Below are 15592 nucleotides of genomic sequence, written 5' to 3' on the forward strand. Positions count from 1 at the left end.
TGCAACATCGGTCGAGTTTCAAAAACCATTGGGCTTTTTGACGGAGCTATTTGGTCAATAAAGATTCTTACAAAAGTCCAGAATCTACAAGAGACCAGTCGTTAAACTCGCTCCACTATATTAGTTGACTCACATTTTTTGACGACGTATGAAAAGGCAGGCAACTTTGAAGCTGAGCTCCATTAGAAAAGTATCCGCATAGAAATAGAAAATGAATTTTTTTTTATAAATTGTTTGTTTTGTTCAACTTCCCTTGCCATATCATCCATTTAAGTTATTTTGGTCAAAATAATTACAGACATGACTTTAATAACGTGATAAGCGTGATAACCGACAGAAACTGGAATAAAGCAGCATCGAAATAAGCAGAAAATGGATTTTTCTTCATATAAATTAGCGAAGTTATTGCTAAAATAAACTGACATGAGCAAAATATAACCTACTTCTGTGTCTCGTACTTTAAAGTTTTTTTAATAAAAAACATTTTTAAAATGACTTTTTCAAAATTAACCCTTAATGTTGAAATATATATTGCTGTGTCCTGTATCTTCAATTTAATTGATCTGCTGTTCAATTATTAATAACCATTATCTGTCATTTCAACTGGTGAGTACAAGGACCAAAACCAATCGGAGTTTGGGTTTTTGCTTAAACATGTTTTGGAAATAAAAATTTGAGTTCAATTTGGTAAAATTATAGCGGATATTATATAACAAATTTGAATTGCAAAGACAAGACAAACTTTCAGCACAGATCTGGGTCAAGTGAAACGAACAGGGTGGTGTAAAACTTTCCTAGTCACAGGAAATTGGGAGTGCAACCGTTAAAGGTATTCCCAAGTGGCTAAAGTACAAACTTCTCAACTTCTATTTGTTTATGCAAAATCTTCCTAATTTTCGACTAGTTCTATGTAGCTCAAGTAATCACTTTGCAACTAAAACTGCATTAAAGACTTAAAAACTTGCAACCACCCGAGGGTTCTTCGAACGGCGCTCATTGAGACGATGACCTTAAAAAGATAGATCCTTTTTATTCGATGCGGAAGCCCCCTTAGTTGATGAGGCGCCCGCAGTACGAAAAATTCCGAGAGGTTATTTTTGAGACCTTACTTTGGAGAAAAAAATTTTGTTGTGAATAAACGTTTCGCCGAGTAACTTCTCAGGGTTAGTTTTTATTCAAAATAACTTCAGTTTTGTATACTTTCTTCAATTTAGTGACGTAATTAGTGCAACAATTCGCCAACCCGAGAGAAGATTACTTCTAAATAAAAACGGAGACATGGTAAATTCATTTTCTTTGTTATACGATTTTTCGCTTGGTGGACACTCCCATGATTTCATTTGATTTTAATCTGTTCAATTAGCAGAGAACTGCTAAGTGCGACTTCTCAGATTGTAGTTTACGCCACCTTCTAAACTACGCTTTCACTTTGGTCTGCATTTGTTTTTGCTATTTTCGTTGGTTTCTGTTGGTTTATGTTGAATACTTGTCTAGAATTTGGGGACAAGAGAAATTGGTTTAGATGGGACTTTTGGTTGTGGAGTTTTCGTTTCATTATCTTTGTTGTGTATTAGCGAAAAGCTAGAGTGAGTCCGAGAGTGGCAGATGAGAGAAATTCGAGAGAGAAAAAGAGTGAAGATATGAAGAAAGAGAGAGAAAAAAGAGAAGAAAGAAAGAAAGCAGCACCCTCAGTGTACCTCCGGCAGCCAATCCCCCTTTCAGAAGAAATGCAACGGGCTTGTGCACTGAGAATACAGAGACTTGTCGTTCGTTTTTATGCTTATGGCGCATAAAAGTGAAGAAATAGAGTCTTTAGAGAAAAAGAAAGAGAGGCACCCTCTGTGCACCTCCGGCAGCCAGTCTTTCAGGAATATTAGTCAGCTTGCGCACTGAGAGCACAAAGGCTTGTAGTTTATGCCTCTTCTTGAGGCCGTTATTTTTGCCCTTGCGGAGATCAGTGGTTGTTCACAAGTGGTAACAGAATGTGGGGCCAGTATCAAGGCCTTAGCATGATTCCTTCGATTTTGCTGCCATCCCTTACTTGCACCCTGGGGTTAGAGTGAGGGGCCAGTATAATTGTTTCAGCATGATTGCCACGATCGTGCTGTCCTCCATTACTGGTACCCTGGAAACCCTTCAAGACCTAGACTGATTCCCGTGGTCAGTCTAGTCTCCCACACTCATCTGTCTGATGCATGTCCATCGGTTCTTTGGTTTGTCGGGCTCCGGAAAGGCATGTAGGTTTCTAAAAAGGCATATACAGGCACACACATACACAAATACACACATCCAGCACCCAGGCATACACAAATACACACATATAAAATCACACAAACAATTATACAAGCAAAAACAAATTTTTGAAAATGTTTCGCGCAGGCAGTGTATTTTTGGATGGTTTCAGCTAGTGTCGTGAGTCATACCCCAAGACGTCCGCATCCACCTTTGTTTTGCTTTAATTTAGATTTTTTTGGGAGAGTTTGCTACTATTTTCGATGGCTTCAGCTAAAGTCTCGAGTCCTACCCCAACATGTCCGCATCCACTTTCTCCTTTTATTTAGATTTTAAGAAAATTTGCTACTTTTTTGATGGCTTCAGCTAATGTCTCGAGTCATACACCCAGAAGTCCAAATCCACCTTTCTTTAGGAATGTTACCTTAGTTTTAGTTTTTTGTGCCATTTTCTTTTTATTATTATTCTTTTTGTATGGCTTCAGCTAACGTCTTAAGTCATACCCCAAGACGTCCGCATCAACCGCTATCTGATTTTTTTTTGTATAAATTGTCTTGCAAAGGAGTTCGATGCACCTTGTTCTGGCTCCAAGTTAACAAATGTTTTGCTACTATGTTTTTAATTTTTTTATTTCGTATTTAGTCCTTGCATGGTACTCTTAGATTAAATTTTGGATTGTTTCGTTTACTGTTTCTACGTTTCCTATCTGGTGTATTTCATCTACGCTCGTCCACACTGGCAGGTTATTTGCAAGTCTTATAGCTTTATTTCGTTTTTCTGTATCTTTTTGAAATCTTTTGTTTGCTATATTTGCCCAAGCAGCATTTGCATACATGTATAGTGGTCTTACCATTGTTTTATATAGGTACATAATTTTATTAGATTTAATGCTTTTTTGTTTTAAGATGTCTTAGCATGTTAATCCTTGTTACGTTTTGTGACTATTTTGTCGACAGGATTGATGCAAGTCAATCTTCAATTGAGGTCAAATTCGAGAAGTTTTGCCTCTCTACTGACGTTGATGTCTTCTGACCCTACACCTACCCTCAGGTGTGCCTTCAGTATTTGTCTAGTGAAAATAGTGTATATGATTTTTCCCGCGTTGAGGAGTATTTTCCATTTATTGCACCATTTTTTTAAATGTTTGATTCTAAATTGTAGATGTTTAGTAGCTATTTCTTGTTTTTCATGTGTGTAGTATTTAGCGATCTCATCAGCACATTCTGAAATTGATAATTTTTTTGGTTTGCTTACCCACATATTTAGCTAAATTGAGTTTATAATTCTTCCATGGTGGACCCCCGCGTTGGGTGTAAAGCATTTAGAAACTGCTTGGTTGTATTTTACTTTAATTTTTCTGTTATTTATGAAACTGCGTGTCCATTTTGAGATCCATCATGGTGTGTTAGTCTGAATTTTCTTGTTTAAGATACCCTAGTGCCATAAAGAGTCAAAAGTTTGCTCTGCATCTAAGAAAGCAGCAGCTGTGGAACCTTTCCATTTAAAGCTTGTTGTTGCTTGTTCTGTTAGCGTTTGCTGATTTTCTGTTGTGCATCTGCCCGATCTTTGAGCGCTATGCTAATCTCCGAACAGGTTTGATTTTTTACAACCATTTACCAATTGTTCGTTTACAGTGCTCTCGCATAGTTATTCAAGGCAGGTTGTTAATGATAGCGGTCTGTATCTCTTTAGTCTTATGTTATCTTTTCCTACATTTGGTATCATTATTATGGTTGTACTTCTCTATTGGGCTGGTATATGTCCTAATTTTACTGATGATTGAATTGTTAGTGCTAGGTTTTTTATTGTTTCTCATGATAATTGTTTTATCATTTGATAGCTTTTTTATGATTACGATTTTTTTTTATTTTTACGATTTTTTAATATACTTTTCAGAGTTGCAGGTTTTACTTCTGTGTGCGTGTTCCTCCTTCTTCACTTAGCTTGGTGTCTCGATGTTTGTTTCTCATATTTTCAATGAGACTATTTTCTCAAGATCTTTTCTCTTATCTGTTTTTGATTCGTTTGTTTTGATTATTGCTCTCAAATTTTTGGCAAAAGCATCAGCAGCTTCCTAATTATTCATTGGTGGTTTTTGGTTTTTTTTCCTGATTTTGGTTAAATAATTTTTATGCAGCTTCCAAAAGTTGTCATCTTCTCTTGCTTAGTTTAGTTTGTCAATTAGCTTCATTTGTTGCCTTATTGTGTTTTTGTACTTACTTTCTTTACTTTTTTGTCAGTATGTTGATTTTGTTGCATATTGTTTGGTGTTGGATTGTGTTTCTTTCGTCGTTTCTTCTCAGTTTTTTGTGTCTAACTTACGTTTTCTTTTCAGTTTTTTGTATTGGTGGTATTTAGCTATGTTTTTATTCACATAAATGCTCTCTTTGTATGCAGCTAAAATGTATTACGTAATTTTGTCTATGTTTCTTTCTAAGTGTATTTGTTCTGTTTGTTCTGTTCCTATCTAGTTCATCTGAGTTATGAATGATTTGAGTTTTGTACTCTTCCGAATTAACATTTTTATGTGATGGGATTGGTTTATCTATGTTTTTGGTGCTGACAGTTGGGTAATGATAACTAGGGCTTTCGGTGAAGACCCAAAAAATTATCAAATAAGCTTTTCAGTTTAGAGTTTGCTGGGATTCATAATTGTTTAGTATCATACATTTTCCTCGTCAAGCCATTGTTCAATTAATTTTCGCGTTTTGTTAGTGAGTAGGTCATTGGCTCCAACCATTGGGTGTTTTATATTAATGTCACCAGTAATTGAGTAGTTTTTGTTGTTTAGTGTTTTTGTGATTAGGTTCTTGCTTATTTCTAGATGAGGTGATACATAGATGTTTGTTATGTAGAGTCCAAGTGTTTTTATAGTAATACATTCTTGTCTTTGTTTGCTTTATTAATTATGGTTTTTCGTTTTTATGAGTTTGTAACTTAACGGATGTTTGATGTAGATTGCAGATCTCAAGCGGCTGTGTTTAATGATTCCTGCTAAAGTATAGCCTTCTAAGATTTATTGATTTTTCTCACCTAAGTTGGTTGCGTTAAAGCAAGCTATGTCGGCATGTGTTTTTTTAGTGCTGAGTAATCTGTTTTTTTTTAGTTCTGTTGTCGTTGAGCTTATTGAGTTGTCGTTTCATTTTGTCTTCATCTACTGTCATGATTTCCGCTTGGTGGACACTCCTACGGAAAAATAAGGATTTTTTATTGTTTTGGAGGAAATTTTAAAATTCTAATAGTCAACGTTAATTAAACTTTGTTGGATACTGCAGCTGCCAATAACCAAATTGTCCGTACAAAAAATAAAATTAAACCCATTGCTCTTCACATCGAGGCCCGAATTGTTAAAAAAAAGCTAAAAACAAATTATAAAAATTAGAAAATTAATTCGTGCAACTCCGAGTCCGCGAACCAAGACAGGTATCGGCCAGAACAACTTCGGATTGGCTGCTAGCTGCAACTCACAACAGAACAAGTTGATTGCTGATGACCAATATCAGGTGGTTTCAGATAGTAGTTAATTTTTTGGTGAATCAATCCACAGCATTTTCAATGTAACATTTTTTTTATTTTCAAAGAAAAAATATTTATTCAATTAGAGTGTAATTAGAAAAACATTTCTTAGGTATGCAATCACTAAAACCACCAGATAGGTTTTTTGGACAAGTGCAACTTTTAAAGACCCGAGCTATATATATATATATATATATATATATATATATATATATCCCACGATGAAGTCCGCGACCCAAGACAGGTATTGGCCAGACCGACTTGTATCGCGGACAGGGGGTCCGGTGGGACCGTCCACAATGGTCTGGAAAAAATTTGGGTGGCGCCTTCCGTCTGGCCAATGGCAATTTTAGTCTGTTCGGTCTGGCGAAAACCCATATTTCGGTCTGTTCGGTCTGGCCAATACCCATATTTTGGTCTGTTCGGTCTGGCCAATACCCATATTTTGGTCTGTTCGGTCTGGCCAATACCTAATTTCAAGGCCTAGAGAACCAGCCAAACAAGAGCCAAATTGTATAAATGCGTGCTGTATTGACTGTTTTTCAAAATAGCAGCCCATAAATGGTAAACGACATCTACTTCTGGATAATTAGAATATTTCATTAACCTTCTTTTGATTGCATTTGTCTATAAATCGACGGTTTTTTTCAATAATTTCTTTCTAAAATCTCATATTCATTTGTCATTCAAAAAAATGAAATGAGTAAATTATAAATTTTATTGGATGCTTATACACGTTAAAATGAGTCTGGCTATTAGTCTGGCCTAGGGTCTGTTCGGTCTGGCCATTGGTCTGGACAACGGTCTGGCCGTTGGTCTGGACAACGGTCTGGCCTAAGGTCTGTTTGGTCTGCCCAATGGTCTGAACAATGTCTGGTCGGTCTGGCCAATGGTGTCCAAAGACTGTTCAGTCTGTCCTGTGGGGGCCAAAGTCTGCTCGGTCTGGCCAGTACCTATCTTTGGGTATTGTCGGTCTGGCCAATGCCTGTTTTGGGTATGGTCGGTCTGGCCAATACCTGTCTTGGGTTGCGGACTTCATCCTGGGATATATATATATATATATATATATATATATTTATGTATATATATATGAAGATATATATGAAGATATATATATATATATATATATATATATATATATATATTAAGCATATTATATATATATATATATATATATATATATATATATATATATAATACAAGTATGAAAATTTATTATATATATATATATATATATATATATATATATACTGCTTAACTAAATTTTCCATGAGAAGATGTGCTACCGTTGACATTATGCGTCCAACACTTTATCGCCGGTTTTGTAAAAAATGTTGCTCTCAACGCATATTTGCAACCATGCCCAAAACAGCTTGTTCCCCGTAGTCAATGGTTGTATTTTGCGATGATTCCTAGATCAGTGGTACAAATTTAGAGCAGATTATCATTGACTACAAAAGGCGTGTCTGCTTTTCGTGAAGAGCTGCAGAAGATGCGGTGCGCGATTCACGCCATTCCTGTCCAAACAATTTTGGTTAGCGCACGGAGAGTAAACCGCAACCGCTCCACAGAGTCTGGTAGCACTATCTAACGTCGTGACAGCATGAACGGGATCTAATCCAGAGACTGGTTTGTCTGAACAGCGTCACTAAGGGTTTGAATTGTTTTGTGATATAGTCTGAATAGTCTGATCAAAGCTCTTGCCAATATTCGTCTGATCAAAAACAACAATATTTGGAAAGTCTGCTCTAAACCAAGATGTACTCTAAAAATTTTTTTAGAAACACTTCCCATTTTTTGATGAAACCACGCTTAGGACTATTAAGTTTTGGTAACTGCTATTAAGCTAAATAAAACCATATATATAAAATTACGCCTATTTTCCCGAAGATGATAAACAATACTAAAGATTAATGCTACTTCAAACTGTTAAAAGTGTCATTCACGGAAACCCAGTTCACAGCCGGAGTAAATCCAGAAACATCAGTGAGCGACTCAAATTGGTCTGGCACCACTATTGGGCAACTCAAGTTAGACTGATCAGAAACGAGTTTGGTCTGGATGTTCAGCGCGCATTGTCCTGATTATTGTAATATTTACCTCTCATTCGGTTTGTCATAATTGACTTTGCTATTTGTTTGCTCTGTTTTTATCTGTATTGTAGTAAACAATTAAAATTTTATCGAAAAATTTTCACTCAGTTTTCTATGCGGAATATTTCCAAAATTACACTTTAGACGGTTTTTAACAGAAGAACATTTGAAAGTGATAACAAAAGCGCTGATTTATGACCTAATTTCAATCAGAGTTTCTTTAACCAATTGTCATATTCTTCCACATTGAGTTTGGAAGAAACAATTAAGTCAAGTACTTTGGGGCCAACTTGGCCTGGCATGGGCAAATGCAGATAACACCGGAAAGCTAAATTTGAAGAAACGCGAACTTCAAGGTCCAAAAAAATTTTAAACGTATTAAAGGCTGACTCCTCTATTTTACAATTTTATTTCAATGTTTTTAAACCTTAATAATTGTTTTTCAAGTTAATTTTAAACGCAATTCATGAAAATAAGCAATTCATCATATTCAAAAGAAAATCATATTTTAATTTAAACATCGGAGCTCTTTAAATAATTTACATCGTAAATACAATTTTAAGATTGTCAGTAGGATCTGATGTTTAATTCAACTTTATTCTTCTTCTTTATTATCCTGTCCGCTTTTCTAGTAAAATCACCACACCAGTTTTTTCTGAGGAAGAGTTTGTTATTGTTTTCACTGTAGAGTTTCAAGAATTTATCTTTTCATGAAACTAAATTGACCACCATTGAAGCATTGTAAGCAGCATTGTCATTAGCACGTGTATACCGTCCAAAACTGCAAACAGGAAAATTCAAGAAGAGCAAAATTGAATTGATCGTCAAATCCCATCGACAAACTTACAAATAGTATTTATAATGCCTATTATTTCAGTGTAGTTGTTTCGTTCAATTTGCGAATTCATGAAACATGGAGTTGAGACAATTTTAAAATTGAGGCGTAAAAAAAGTATGAAGAAGAAGAAGAATATCGAATTGATCGTCAAATCCCATCGACAAATTTACAAATAGTATTCATAATACCAATTTTTACAGAGTGTAGTTGTTTCATTCAATTAGTCAGATTATAAAACTTGAAGTGGTGACTTTTTTAAGAATTAAAGCGCAATACAGTTTATACATGTATATACAGTTTAACAGAGTCTATACATGTGATCGCCTGATAAAATAGTTTTTCACAAAATGGAAGATCAAATTGAATGTCAGAACCCACTGACAAAAATACAAAATATATTTACAATATCAAAATTTTTAGAAAAGCTGAATTTTTAAATCAATTTAATTTGTTCAAAATTTTTGATGATGTAACATTTTTTTGGAAAAACTGGTGCGGAGTCAACAAGTACATTTTTACAACACAGAAGAGTCATCGCGATGCTTTATGCAAAGTGTCTGCAAAACTAATTTTGCTGCTGTTACAAGTGAGAGGAACACTCGTACGTCTGCAGGTTTTGCGTAAAAACTATTTTATCTGATGATCATATACTATATTGAAATAAGATTGATTTTTCGAAAAATTGTCAGTGTGATCTGAAATTTAATTCAATCTTCTTCTTCTATATATTATATTGCGCTTCATTCTTAGAACTGTCACGGCTTCAAAAGTTATATTGAAATTTCAATGGAAGTTTTCAATTACACTCTGTAAAAAATTGAAATTTTAAACACCAAACCAAGTCAAGTCTGCAACAAGAGCCGTATTCATAGCCTCTTTGCCAAAGCTCTCGTCGTCCACGCGTGAAGTTTATTTGACTCCAGATCAGCTTCGTACGACTTCAGGATATTCGCCTTGGTTCGGCCTTTGGGAGGAAGGGAATGTATTTGGTGCAGGAGGTCTCGGATGGGATGGTTTCGGCGTAGTATGTGACCAAAATGGGCTGTTCTTCGTTTTGCAATGTGTTCTGAAATGGGAGTTTGTCTTGTCATATAATACAGCTTCTCGTTTTTGACAATTTTTGGGTAATGTAAGTCTAGGCAGGCTCTGAGCTGTCTTCTGTGGAAGGAATCTAAACCCTTGGCTATCGTGCTATTGGTACACCAAGTTGAACAGTTGTATAATAGGACCAAGATGTATAATAGGACCAAGTTGGTACACCAAGTTGAACAGTTGTTTTTAACAGACGTTGTTAATGCACATTTTGGTTTTCAAGTTTATGAATTTGTTTTTCCAGACTCTTCTGAACCTAGACATGGTGAGTTGGGCTAGATGTTTCCGCCGACTGATTTCAGCTCCCAGATTAAACAATGGTACCCAGTTTCTTGATCTTGCGTATATCTGTATCTTTGTGGTACTTAAATATCTCTGTCTTTTGATGATTAACGCATAGGTTGTATCTGGCAGGTACATCTGCTGAAACTTTGCAGATTTCATCTGCTTCCTCCTGGGTACTACGTCATCTGCGTACTCTAGATGACTTGGCAGAATTTTGATGGGTTTCTTATAATAATCGTGGCCATGTAGGACTGTTACCATATCTCGGGTAGGGCTGTTTGTCTATATCTCTTTTTCCAATTCTTTCAATGCTTCGTCCAGATATACTGTTAGCAGCTTTGGTGATAGGCCGTCTCCTTGTGGTACTCCTTTGTTTGTGCTGAGTGTTTCCCTGTTGCTTACCGGCCTTGTGTCTGTGAGTAGAAGTCTGATTAGGCTCAAATCCCAATCTGGAACTCTTTTAGAGCGAAGAATATTGATTAGCTTGTCTCTCAAAACGTTGTCGAAGGCTTTGGACATATCTATTCCAACGCAATATCTTCTGAAGCTTTTTGCGAGAGATCCTACAGCCTGATATTTGTGCGCTAGCACGATGTCGCCCGTTGATCTTCCACTACGGTAAGCAAATTGTGTGTTCGAGATGGAGCTTTCAATTATTCGGTTTATTCTTTGAAGTATTATCTGAGATTTTGCTTCATTTAGTAGAGCTTCCCTCCAGGTGTCCAACTCTTCTTTTTACACACATACTGACTCTGTTTCTTTGTTTTCTCGGTTGATCTTTTTTTGATGGATCTTTCGTTTGGGACTTCTGCCGAATTAGCGTTTTCTTGTTTTTCAGTTCTGTCAACACGTGATCTATTTCAAGGGTTCTTTTTGGAGTTTTTTGCCTCGCTCAAGGTCATTTTTCCTGTGAATTATTGTTACCACTAGTCTGTGATCTGTGTCGACATTGAAAACATTATAACTTCTTGCGTTTATCATTGAATGTTTTCTTCGTGCTTGGAGCATTATGTAGTCTATTTGATTATAGACCTTCTTCTTGTTTATTACACCTTCCCTGGTTGTGATGTGACAGGCCCGGTGGTGGAAATACGTGTTCGCAGCTATTACGTGATTATCAGGGAGAAATTGGTGAAAAAATCTCCATTCTGGTTTCTTGAGCCTCTCTCGTGTGAGCCCCTACAGTCGTTTAAACACCATTTGTAAATTTGTCAGTGCGATGTGACGTTCAATTCGACATTATTCGTCTTCTTCATGTTGAATTTTCGAATTACTGCTGTCTTTAAGGAGTTGTGTTCATACATGTGACATGATAAAAAATAAAAACTGTTGACGACTTGAACAAGGTTGTTTATAAGGAAGGCAAAATTGCAATCAATACGAATTTAAGAAAGTGATATGCGATGCGATTCGCCAAAGATTTTATCGTACACCCGACTTGATTAAAAGTGAGAACTGTGAGAACTGAAAATTAGAATTATCGCAACACGAGGTTTAATAACAGTGAAACACGGTACCACCGACGTTGAGTCCAATTTTGTGTTCCTCGCAAATGCGTGTTTATAGTTTATGACCTTGGAAAGGGTTACTCTGATATCAAAAGAGCAACAGTAGTTGCATACTTTCTTTAATGCATTTTGATTACTTGCGATTTTGAGCAATTCATTTGCCAGATAGTGTTCGTAATTACTTATGCGTTTCCCTTTTCAGTATAGGATTCAAGTTAGCTATAAAAGAATGAAAGAAATTTAAACGGAAAAACAAACGGAAAAGATCCCTCGTCTTAATCAACAGAATTGAAAACTGCCATCATGTTTATATATATTGAATGCAGTGAAAACGTGATCTATTCTGTTTTGGCCCCGCTGTTTTTTACGCCTCCAGGTACAAATTATGCGTTGTTTATATAGCACGTTACTATGTAAAAAAAGATATGAGCCCGCTAAAAGATATAAAGATATAAGCCCACTAAGCTGGGAGCAAAACAGAATGGATCCTGAAAACGTTATGTTTTCATGTATGTTCTCCAGCATAAATTTACGTATAACTTTGACGTCATTCTTTTTATATACCGATTTTTTCTTACTAACATGCGGGAAAAAGGTGTATGATCCACCCACTGGACGGAATAGGGAAACATCATCATGAAAAATTACAGCAGCGTATTTAAGTTTACCGCATTGTATTTTAAACTTAAGCAATATGCTTGGCTCTAGGAGCCGCGTGAAAAGGTTGAAGTATCACTATATTTAATAGTTGTCTAGCGTCCCCTCCGACACAACAATACAGTCAACTTCATTTACACTTTTAGTACCACGTCAGCCTCTGAGGCAGATAATTGCGCTGCGTAGGAGTACGTAACCTATCTTCGTCCGAATGTATAATTTACGTGCTTTTACGTAAAAATGTATTGAAATCTAAGCGAACTACTCTGATTTAAGATAGAGATGGCCGATCCAGAAGTAGATAATCCGGCTATCGAAAGTGCGGGTGACAATGGAGCCAAACCTGAGGAGAGCTCTTCCGATAGGCCCGGTATGAATTCTTTATTTGAGATTTCATGACTGTTAATGTCTTTCTGTACGCTACTCTTTTTCAGACACCAAAAAAAGTGGCAGAGCGAATGAATCAATGAGCCAGTCTGGTTCGGAAGTCGAAGAACCCGATGTGGTTAGTTTTCGTATACTTTCAACTGTTTTCCGATATGTTAATTATGCATCGCATCGTTCGAACCAGAATGAGTTAGGGGTCTGCTTCGAACAATCCTCCCAGCTTAGTGGTCATATAACCTATAGCCCCGATCATGGTAGTGATAGTGCTCTCGTCGATTTCTTTTAAAGAGAAGTTCTTGATACACCATTTGCAAGACATCACGACTATTAGTATTATAAGTTTCTAGATTTGGCTGTTGAATTTTGAAGACAATGATTTCACCCAAATGTTAAATAAGCAGAAACGTGGATCTTTTCCGTTTGTGCCACCCAGTGTGTTATGTGCTCCCATTTGTAGAGCACGTGCCATCACATAGTAAACCACATTACATAGTTCTAATAAAAGTCTGGGAGAAATTATCCGTGATGAGTTGACATCAGAAATCTCAGCAGCATATTCAGTATTGTTCGGAGACCACTATTCAAATTAATCTTCACAAATAGAAAAACAACAACAAAGTTTGCTTCCAATAATGGTTAGACATAGTAAACAAAAATCAACTTGGATAAATGGAAACAATGAAACTCCGATTGATCACTGCTTAGCCACAAAAACACAGATTATTCACACAGTAATATTCGAAAAAATGTTTGGAAATGGTCATTTTTCACAAATATGTGTTTCGTCTTTGGATTTCGATATGAAAAATGTATAGCGCAATCTTTTTACAGAGACACCAAAAATTTTCGCGGAGCTGAACTAAATCAAAGAATTGCATTAACAGACTGGAGCCAAATGTATCAAGAAAAGGATACAAATTTGACATTACAACTCTTTCAGATTTGTTCAAAAATGTGCTGAACAATTTAGCTCCATAAAAATTGAAGAGCCAACGAAAAGTCCAACCAAAAAAAGAGAGGATATCTAAAGGTTTACTGGAACCTATAAACGAAGCATATTGACTTTTTAGTACTTTCAAGGCGAGGTCAGATGTTTCCGCTGATATCAAATACGAAATAATCAGAATTTCTTCTAATCGAGAATTGAGAAAAGCAAGTAATCAGCATGCAAAAAATTTCTTTGATCTTCCTGATTTAAAGCAGAAATGGAGGTTTATAAAAACAAAACTCAAACAGGAGGTAAATGATAACAAAATTTCTCAAATTTGGGACAATAATATTAATTTGAACGATAAAAAGCAAGTCGACAACACGTTAAGTAATTGTTTCTCCCGGTTGTGTGTATACGATGGGATCAGAAAAAATGTTGAGTTACCTAATTTATGAAATAACAAGAAAAAATTTTCATTCAGATTTTCATTGAGGGACAAACTACCACAAATCTTCAGGTCCTGGTGTCCTTCCCTCATGGTCTTTCAATTGTAGTAATATATCTATCCGAACACATTTACTGTTCCCAATTAGCGAATGTATTCAGAACAATTTTTCCACGATATTCTTAAAAAAGGATATATAACTCCAATTTTACAAAAAAGATGATCCACTGTAATCAGAACTACATGCCAATTTCAGTTACATCAACTCCCGCTAAAATAATTGACAGGCTTCTACTCAACAAATGCTTGAACACGTGGAAAAACATATGAAACTGGACAGAAGTCAATTTAGATTTCTGAAAAATATCGTCAACTGACACTCTAATTTCATTAATTGAATGAGAAAACAATCTTGTAGAACAAAATGAAACCGCTAATAGTGTTTGTTTTAGATTTAGCTAACATGTCCAACTCAATTTTTCAGAATTTTGTGAAGTATGGACTTGGTTTGTAATCCACAAATGGGCCGCGGAGTCCCTCAAGCAACTGTCCTTGGGCCACTAGTTTTCATATTGCTCATATACTATTTCTAGGAAAACATCAAAACTAAAGAAATTTTAAACTTTGAGATGACATTTGTGTTATATCTCACTCCAAAAGGGATCAAGAACTTCCGACAAAAATTGAGAGATAAAACCGGGGTAGCCTTTCTTCACAAAAAGACCAGCTTCACCTTGAGCAGTTTCATATGATGGAAATATAATTGAACCGAAGGTCAGTTGTCGTTATCTGCGTTTAAAGATCAACAATAATTTAAAGTTTGATGCAGAACTAGCAATATGTTGACAAAAATGGTGACTGGTATTTGATTAATCTACATAGTAAGACATCTAATGCCTTTTAGGGCAAGAATTGTGCTTTTTAAATCACTAGTCCTGTCACACTTCGATTTCTGCAATTTTTCTTCCAATTTTTGCTCCAGAGCTTCATCGCTCCAGAGAATAAAGACAAATAAATTTGGGGTCTTTAGGTTTACCATATGCGTAAAAAGTTTGATAGCGCAAGGGATCTTCTATTTAAAGATAAATTTTTACCATAAGAATTTTTCTTTCAGCGAACTATCATTTTTTAATTTGAGCGTTGCAGAGATATCAGTGAAATATACGTTAAAACGTCTTTGAAAATTTTGGGAAAATATGAGATGAGAGAAGTGGAGCGACTGATCAATAATTAGAAATTTCTCGGAAAATGGTAAAACGTACCAATGGAAATCAAGAGAGAAGAAACAAAGTTCATCGAGAAAGTAAATAGATAAATGATTAATTTAAATGAACATGTTCCAATAGATAGACAAGTACAAGGTTTAAGAACCTAATTCTACTAGTTGTTGAAGGCCCAAACTATCATAAGTTTTAAGAGTAATTTTTAATTAACCATTTATTGTATTTATTTTTTAATTAAACTTTTGGTTTGGTTACAAAAGTTTGAATTTACATTTACAGATAAATAAATATATGGCATGTGCGTTAAGTTAAAAAAACAAATAGATTTTCTATGAAATGAAAATTATAGCGTAGAACACCTCAATTACATTTCAACTAACCAGAG

The 15592-nt window shown here is 35.6% G+C and overlaps 2 protein-coding genes across 2 annotated transcripts in view; one reads left to right on the forward strand and one right to left on the reverse strand.

Moving 5' to 3' along the window:
• LOC142342900 (peptidyl-prolyl cis-trans isomerase NIMA-interacting 1-like) overlaps positions 1-15592 on the reverse strand; it is a 389227-nt gene that overhangs the window by 277910 nt on the left and 95725 nt on the right. The window lies entirely within an intron of this gene.
• Positions 12477-15592, forward strand: part of LOC142342901 (dynein axonemal heavy chain 2-like) — a 270510-nt gene continuing 267394 nt past the window's right edge. Inside the window, exons 1-2 of the mRNA XM_075394558.1 lie at positions 12477-12591; positions 12656-12726. Of these exons, the coding sequence (XP_075250673.1) occupies positions 12504-12591; positions 12656-12726 (159 nt within the window). The 5' untranslated portion in view covers positions 12477-12503. The remainder of the gene's footprint in view (positions 12592-12655; positions 12727-15592) is intronic.

The sequence above is a fragment of the Convolutriloba macropyga genome, chromosome 7 (genome assembly GCF_964194025.1).
Source record: "Convolutriloba macropyga chromosome 7, txConMacr16.3, whole genome shotgun sequence".
Taxonomy (NCBI): Eukaryota; Metazoa; Xenacoelomorpha; order Acoela; family Convolutidae; genus Convolutriloba; species Convolutriloba macropyga.